General features: G+C 31.4%; 1 protein-coding gene across 1 annotated transcript in view; it reads right to left on the bottom strand.

The window, feature by feature from the left end:
- LOC106681784 (uro-adherence factor A) overlaps positions 1-9,016 on the bottom strand; it is a gene marked incomplete in the record, with an annotated part of 29,181 nt that overhangs the window by 11,024 nt on the left and 9,141 nt on the right. The window contains 5 exon segments of the mRNA XM_067047113.1: positions 552-725; positions 1,145-1,475; positions 4,184-4,357; positions 6,075-8,309; positions 8,404-8,513. Coding sequence (XP_066903214.1) covers positions 552-725; positions 1,145-1,475; positions 4,184-4,357; positions 6,075-8,309; positions 8,404-8,513 — 3,024 coding nt within the window.

Raw genomic sequence — 9,016 nt, 5'->3', positions numbered from 1 at the left:
TTTACGCCCTTAAGCCCCAGACAACAACAACAACATTATTATGTCAGTTGATATATTTTTTTTATTCATCTTTAAATGCCTATTATTTTTGATTTATTTATTATTTCAATTAGTTCATGTGGATTTCTTTTTTATACTTACACCTTCGTCTGTTTAACTCAAGTCTCTTTTATACACATACATTAGCTTTACCTTTCCTGTATTTTTTAAATTTTATTTCTGATTTGTTAATTGTATTTGTTGAATGCAACCTGGACCATCTATTTCTAATTTACAATAAATAATATATAATAACAATAATAATAGAATATACAATATGAAATGATCTTGATCATTTCAAATTGTATATTACATTATTATTAATAATAATAGAATATACAATATGAAATGATCTTGATCATTTCAAATTGTATATTACATTATTATTAATAATAATAGAATATACAATATGAAATGATCTTGATCATTTCAAATTGTATATTACATTATTATTAATAATAATAGAATATACAATTATTTAGATTAAATATACAAAATAAAAAGTAACTTACTCAGCAATAATGAGCTCATTGCAGATTTCAGAAAACTTTTTCTGTTTTTCTCCGTTCACAGGAAAATCTCCTTCAATTGGTATGATTTTGATGACATTTTTTACATTTTCTCTAGGTATCATGAATACTTCTCCAAATACACCTTCACCGATTTTTATACTTCCTTCTTCCCAGCTAAAATAATAGTAAAAAAAATTATGCATATATTAAATAACAAAAAATTTTTTTTTTAAACTTTTGTGTTTATTTTCTTTCCTTTTCTTCATTAAAAAAAAAATAATAACCAGTGCTTTTATTGTTAATTTACAAGAGGTTAATTTGGAATGACCGTTTCTAATGAATTAAAGTTGGTTATACTAGAACAAATATCTGAAGTTTCCTAAAGGAATTTTTTTCACGCTTCCTTTCTTATTTTTATCATTTAAAAGAATTAGCACCATACAAGCAATACTTAATAACTGTTGGTGAAGTTAGGGAATTTTTTAAAAACTTTTTTATAAGAGCTCCACTTTATTGAAACCATCTTTTCGCTCAGATAAAATAACCTGATGTAAGATGAACAAATTTAAGTAATATAAATTTAATATACTCACTCATCGAAAAGTATTTCATCAAATGAAATCGGTTCTTCCTGCTGACAAACTTTCATGACGATGCTTCTAGAAGTGTCCTCAGGAAGCTGGCAACAAATATCTTCATAGGTAGTCATTTCTTGAAGCGATTGCTTTGATACATCCAATTCTTTCATAATTATCATTTCTTCAACTTCTTTATCATCTGTTTCTTCTTCATCCTCTTCCTTTATGGTCACCTCATGCAGCTTACTACTCACAAGTAATGGTGTACTCTTTTCAAGGCTTTCCTCCAATATTGTACCGGAGAGAAAACTTTTTTCAATACTCTCTTCCATGATAGCCCCAGCGACTAAAACAGTAAATGGCCCAAATTAATATAAACTTATAAACTATCCAATGAAAAATAATTTTGTTCTAAGAAGAAGATGGTCGGGGGTGCGGTCAGCAAAGATAATCAAATAAACAAAACTAATTTATTTGTACCGACGTTTCGACCTGAATTTCAGGCCTTCATTAATGTTTAAAAAAACAAAATGAGATAACAAACGTAATTCAGAGAACCATAAAATAATAACAAACAAACTTGGAAATTTGTTATACATAATAATAAATTAGTAGATAGAAGTTGATTTTAATAGAAGATAAAACACAATTTTGCAAAGAATTATGCAAAGAAAATGATAAAAAATTATTTATAAAATAGATTTACACGAACACTGTTCGTTTTTTAAAAAAAGTATTAATAAAAATATGATAATTTATTTTAAATATAGTCTTTACACTTTCTTGAGACTGGTTATTATTTTTTAAATAGATAAATTTTATCCAATTTTTATTTCTTTATAAGTTCCGACGTTTCAGTCAATTAGGCTATCTTCAAAGACAATCTTAATTCAATTTTAGAACCACATCAATTTTAAGATTGTCTTGATTGGCCAAAACGTCGGACTTATAAAGAAATAAAAATTGCTTTGAGACTAAAATTGGATAAAATTTATTTATTTAAACAAAAAGATGGTTAATTATTTTAAATAAACAAAATTAAAGGTTCTTTAGAATTTAAAAAAAATTCATCATTTAGAGGCCAGCCATGTCAAACTACTTCAGTGAGGAAAAGGCATATCCGATATTAAAGACCACTTAACACTGATTTACTGAGCTGTTTAAAGCTGTTTTTGAAAAAATGTGTAAAATTTATTATATAATGTGGCACTTCTGGTATAAAGATTTTAACGAAAAAGTTGCTATAACATCCCAGGCATACACCTGCTCAAAATATGTAATTTAATTTCGTACAACTTTAACTTTTTGAGCCAGCCTATTCACACACAGACCATTTGGTGAGACTTAGTTGTTTCGACTCAGCGGACATCAAATCATGTAGTACAAGAACCCAAGAGGAAAAGAAAGGCAGTTATTTCACCCTAATTTTTCATTACTTAATTGAAAACTATGTATAATACTATATATATAAACTATAATACTAGTCAAAATTGATGAGTCTGCCAAGTATAGGTAGGAAGAATGAAAAATGGCAGCTGTTTCAAAACGTTAAAATTAATTAATTTTTGATTAGCTCTATATCTTCAAAACTACCAATAACAATTGAAAATCTAAGAGAGCATCATTTAAAGTAGAGCAAATTTGCTAAAATGTAAGCCCTAATAGAGTTATTTAATTTCAATAGTTCTCAAGATATGGTTTTTTAAAAAGCAACATTTAATAAAAATATATATGTATATATAGTTGACCGTAAGAATTGATATATAAGAAGATGGTCAGGGTTGTGGTCAAAAGTGAAACAAAAATAGTTGTAAACTATTTTTGTTTCACTTTTGACCGCAACCCTGACCATCTTCTTATATATTTCATAAAAATGCTTTATGGAACGTACTGAACTATCAGTACTTAGTTAATGTATTTTGAGAAATCTATATCTCAGGAACTATGTGACGTACAGATGTCTATTAACACTCAAATTAAAGCTTAATGGCTAGTTTAATGAACTATAAAGTAGTTTATGACGTTTATTTTCGTAGGAGTTTTCATGAAATTTGCTAAATTAAAGTGATTTATATGAAACAGCTGCCATTTTTTATTCCCCCTACCTATTATTGGCAGACTCATCTGTTTTCATTAGTAATTATACATAGTTTTCATTAAAGTAATAAAAAAATTGGGGTGAAATAACTGCATTTTGTTCTTCCCGGGTCTTGTACTAATGTATCTTTGATGAAAACTAGAATTCAAAATTTTACACAATCGCAATACTTGCCCTAACTATATACAACATGTATAGATTAAGTCAAAGTAAAATAAAATGAACCTACTACTATTAAAATAATAGTAACATTTAATTTGAACTCTAAATTAAAATAAGCAATAGCAGTGTGAACTGTTTTTTTTTTTTTTAACCCAGCAAAATTGCACAACGAGCCTATTGTACGCTGCCCTTTATTCTGTTCAAAATAGGCCAGAAGCCTTTGAAAATTTGGATATCGTATACAGATCAAACGTATCAAAAAGTTTAGGACCTAAGATACAATCTCGTCCAAAGGTGAGGAATCGCATCCTGGCCAGTGCATCACATCTGCATATGATGTGATGCACTGGCCTCATCATTCTAGCTTCAAAATATGTAGACTGATGAATCTATCAATCTTATTTTATAGAGATGCTTGTTCAAGTGATAGTGATCAGTATATAGTCCTGTCACCCTCTTTAAAGTAATCTTGTCCATGTAACGAAGTGTATTATTTCTTTTTATACAGGAGCCTTTAAGGCTCATCTTTGACTGCTCTTGTCTTCTGGTGCTCCTCCAAAACAGCCCAGCTTTGCCTTCAGCAATTGCTTTAATACATCTCTTCGCATGCATCGCATATGGGAGTCGGTGTAAAGGGAACATTCTCAGATCCCTTTCTGGCGAGACAGTCCGCTCTCTCATATCCTTTAATGCCTGTCCCCCCTCCCTAAATTGTGTCCAGGCACCCATTCTAAGTCTGAACTGTTAATTGAAGTTATATATTATTCTACAGAATAGAAATAAATTATTCTTACCTGACAACCTTTTGTTGACAATTGTTGGTGAGGCTGCCTGGGTCACACTGAGATGGGACAATCTCCTAAAACGCCTTGGAGCTGGAGACGAAGTGGGTGTCCGACATTGGCTCAGAAGAGAGTTTCGTTTGTTCATGAGGCTTTTTCTACCATCTCGGAAATCGGTACCGGTTTCTGTAATAAGTAAATTGTCAAAATTAAATTTTGGTAACAAACAAAGGAAAAATATTAGATTTAAAACCAGACACAAGTATTCTCATTAATAAAACCATATTAAAACCATTACTGATCAATGGTTTTGAAGAGTGTTGTGCAGAATCCTGCATAAAAGCTAACAAAAATGAAAGTTATTTCAAAACAAGGCCTTAAATATTGCAGTAGATGCCCCATAGTTTATAAGAAATAGTCAATTACATTGCGAACTGCAATTGGAATCAATAGATGAATTCAATGAAAAAGTTTTACAAAATTTTATTCCCATTTAGCAGCAGTTAAAGATACAATGGCTTACAACGTAGGAAATACAACTTCATCTCGAAGACTGAAGTCCAGACTAACACAAAATATTCAGCAATGAATTCTATCCTTATTTATTTGATTTTTTCTTTCATTCAATTTTCAATTACATATTTATTATTAATAATTCTTATACACAGTGTTTTGATTACTTTTTGTTAACTAATTAATTTTAAATATTTCAAATTGTTTAATAATTATAACCTTGGTACAAGGCCTACAAATCTCCTATGAAAAGACAGAATTTATGACGACGGAAACAAACTACGGCAAAAAAGTAATAGAGACAAAATATGGATGGATAAGAGTGACAAAAAAATTTAAATATCTGGGAGAGACAATATGCAATAACGGTTTGGAGGAAGAGAGCATAAAGGAGAAAATCATCAAATTGGAAAGACTAAGCTTCGCCACAGGCAATATTTACAGTAAGAAGAACCTATCGTCTGACGCATAAATAAGACATTACAACGCGGTCATTAAATAAATAATTTTATACAGAATGGAGACAACATGTCTCCATTGCCTGGAAAAATTACTGAAAATAGATAGAAGGATCCTGAGGAGAATCTATAGGCCCAAGAAAACACAGGAAGGCTACAGGTTAAGACCCAACCAGGAAATCTATAGTGATAAATGACCTGGAAACCGAAATAAGAATCAGAAGACTGAGATTCTATGGGCACATGATGAGAATAGACCAAGAAGAAACTCTGACAGAATCCTTGAATATAAGACCATAGGAGGATATGTGAAGCAAATGAGAGAAGAAACAAAGAAATTGAAAATAACAGACAAGGACAGCCTAGATAAAGAACAGTATGGAAAAAAATTGAAATAAATAAATGTTCTTGCGGCAAAAACGGAAGGGTACTGCGTGGTCGGAAGAGGGGAAGCAAAGGCATGCAGAAATGATGAGAAGATACTGGGAGAGAAGAAAAGAAAAAGTGAGAAGGAAAAAGTAATGATATGCACGTGGTCTTGAAAGGCTGTTCCGTGAAAAAAAAAAAAAAATAATAACCTTGGTAGTGAAATGGTTAAAATTGTGCAAAATTATGTGTTTTCTCACAAATAGTTAATTTGGAGCTATTCAACTTTATCAAATAGCACTAAATAAGGGTAACTATTTAGTAAACATTTTTTTTTTTTTTTTCAATTTTAAACTAATTGAAATCAAAGAACTATCCAGTCCATCCACTAAGAGAATGCCAGTAAATTATAACCAATCCTAATCTAACGAAGTCTCATCCATACATTTGCCTGTTTCTGTTCCCTTTAGAAAACTAAAAACCTCCCATTCCAACTATTCAGTAGCATTTCATTGGTAAATGGACTATGGTTTAAAAGATAACTATATTGCAATTTGATTACTTACTACATTGCAAATTGATGACAGATTCAATCGACAGGTCGTAATTCCGTCCTTTTGGAACAGTTGAAATAGAGGTTTCTTCTTCTCCAAGATGTTTTAGGATCGTTAGTGACCTCCGATACTTTTTGCCAGTTGGTAGTACAATATGCTCTATCTGTTGAACGATTTCTGCTTCGGTCGACTCAGAGTCAGACTCTTCAATAACCATATTTAATTTGCTTTCTGACTCCCGGCTCTTTCGAGACAACCTTCGGGATCTCCGCAGCCTTGAAGCTTCCCTAACAGGACTGTGTTTAGTACTATCATCTTCCCCACTTGATCTTCCCATTTCTTCATTTCTTCCAAATTCCTCCTTAAATCTGTCTTTCGCCCTCATCGAACCAGACTGATTACTATCCTCTTCTGAAGCAGTTGCTGAATCATACATTGAACCTTCGGCCTGCGTACTATCATCCGTAGGGTCCTCTTGATTTTCAGGAAGAGGAAATAATGGAGCAAGAGTGAAAATACTTCTTCTGGGCGAAGGAGGACATTCCCATTCTGTACCTCTTTTCGAAAGTGACTTCCTCGACTTGCATATGTTATCTTCGTATTCATCTTGAATTCTCAGACTAGAAACAGTCTCCCTGAGCTGCTCAAGAGTTTCCCGAGTCAAACTTTTCGATGATTCTAGAGAGCTTCGTCTTGAACTTTTGTTTGATTCACAGCTCAGTTCTCCATCACTTTCATACTCGCAATCTCGCTCACTATCGTCAGAAGCAGAATTCTCAGCTGAATAAAAAGAAGAATCCTTCGACTTAGCTGAGCACGAGCGAGTGATGTTATAATTGGTAATTTGCTTAACATCGAGTTTGTCATTAATGTTCAAGTTAGATGATAATACTATTCCCGATTCGTCATCCTTTAAAATATCTTTGTCAGAAGATGTTGAAACATCAGAACTGATGTTTTCCAAATTAGCAGTTCTGCTAACTTCTATACTGTCCGAGCTCTTAGCTATTTCTGATTCAGTATACAAATCGCCTTCTTCAGCACTAACTTCTTCACTCTGGGCATTACCACTTATTTCCAATTCTTTAAATTGGAGCAAATTGACAGAGACATCAGAATCGACTTTGGGCAACTGTTTTTGTCCATCTATATCCCTTTCTTTCGTTATGCCACTAGCATCCTCTTCGTCAGATGAGTGAATAATAGATTCCTCTTCATCCAACTGCCCAGATCTCATTGAATACGATCTTTCATCAGCTGAATTTAAAACAGATTCTTCAATATCAGAAGAATCAACGTTTATTTCGGAACATTCAACAGCAATTTGTTGTATATTAATTTTACAAGGGACTAATACATTTTCAGAAATTTTCGTTACCTTAGGATGTTCAAAAGATGAGCTTTTTACCATCTTACTCACATCTTCTTCAAAGAAATTAGACGTATTCAAATTTTGTAAAGATTTAGAGATTGATACGGAATCTTCAGTTTTTTCTGCCAAGTCCAATGTCATTGAAGAGGATTCAGTACGAAGAGATTGCTTAACCTCAACTAGAGATTTAGCAGTCGATTTTTCCTTTTGCCGATTCATATCAACAACTAATAAGTCTAATGAAGTACTTTTATCACAGAAAACAGGTAAAGTTGAATATAGAATTCCTGTTTCATTTGTAGAAGCATCTATTAATTTATTTTTATTTACAGAAGTATCTTCAACCTCTTCCTTTATGGTTTTGCAATCTTCTTTCAACTTGCCTGTTTCATTCGTGATTTTAAGTATTTTTAGTTTTTCCGATATCATATTTTCAGTAAAAGAGGGAAAACCATAAAAGAACTCCTGAGAAGTATTAGCTGTATCATCAAGGCAAGGGAACCCTAAAAAGTTTTCAACTTCAGTGTTTTCAAACAGCATATTAGAGGATTTCTCCAATATATTTTTAGGAGCAAAATGCATACTCCTAACTCCCTTCGGCGAAGACTCGACAGAAGACCCTTTTGACCTGTTGATATCAGTAATGATAGGTGAAACAGTTGAAATACTTCTGTATTGGTGTATATTGACTAGATTAGCAACTTCAGAATCGACTTTAGGTGTACTCGATGCCAATTTGCTAGGTATTAAGGTTTTAAGATTTGATATTATCGGCTTTAGAGTTGATTTTTCAAGTGTGTTGTTCTTTTTCTTTTTCCTGATTCTGTTTGAATAGTTTGTCATCTTCTTCTTCCTCAGTCGTGTTTCTGAATAATCTGAAACAAACAATTATTAACACAAAATTTAGAATAACGATTATTTTAATAATTTTTTTTTTGCAAATAAAAAATCTAGAATAAACTAAGTTACCTGGTACGCTTAAGTCTGAGATCTCTAGCCATGATTTTTTTAATGAACTTCTGCTGATACTACAATCTTCAGCTTTTTTTGACCTTACAGATGTACTTTCAGAAGCAAAACTAAAACATAAAAAATATACATATTGTAATATGCTCTTTTTGAGTAAATAGTATATTTTGATGTATAAAGGGTTTTTAATATGTTTTTATTTTATGTATCATTTTAATATTGTTCATTTGTTTTGTTGAACCAAATAGCAAGCTAACCAATTTTCATTGTCTATAATAAATTCATGATTCAAAACAAAACCAAGACGACGGTACGTATCCTTCAAAAAGTCCGTTAATCAAGACCATGTTGATCAGATTCAAATATCATAAAACCATTTTAACTCTTCCCATCATAATTGAAAATACAGTAAAATTAAGAAAAAATAGAAGTCAAGAAATAGTGCTAAAGAATAGTATTCAGAAAGTAAATCATTTATTTAAATTAAGTGTTATTAATTTAATTAAGTGTTAATAGTAAAAGTGTCTGTTTCTGATTGCCTAGAAACCCGCCCTGAGATTAAGAGTCTATTATATTATAAAATTTAAATAAAATTCTATTATCTATTTAATAT

The sequence above is a fragment of the Halyomorpha halys genome, unplaced genomic scaffold (genome assembly GCF_000696795.3).
Source record: "Halyomorpha halys isolate HHAL.00 unplaced genomic scaffold, Hhal_1.1 Scaffold364.1, whole genome shotgun sequence".
In the NCBI taxonomy this organism is placed as follows: Eukaryota; Metazoa; Arthropoda; class Insecta; order Hemiptera; family Pentatomidae; genus Halyomorpha; species Halyomorpha halys.
This window is presented reverse-complemented; position numbering and strand designations above follow the sequence as displayed.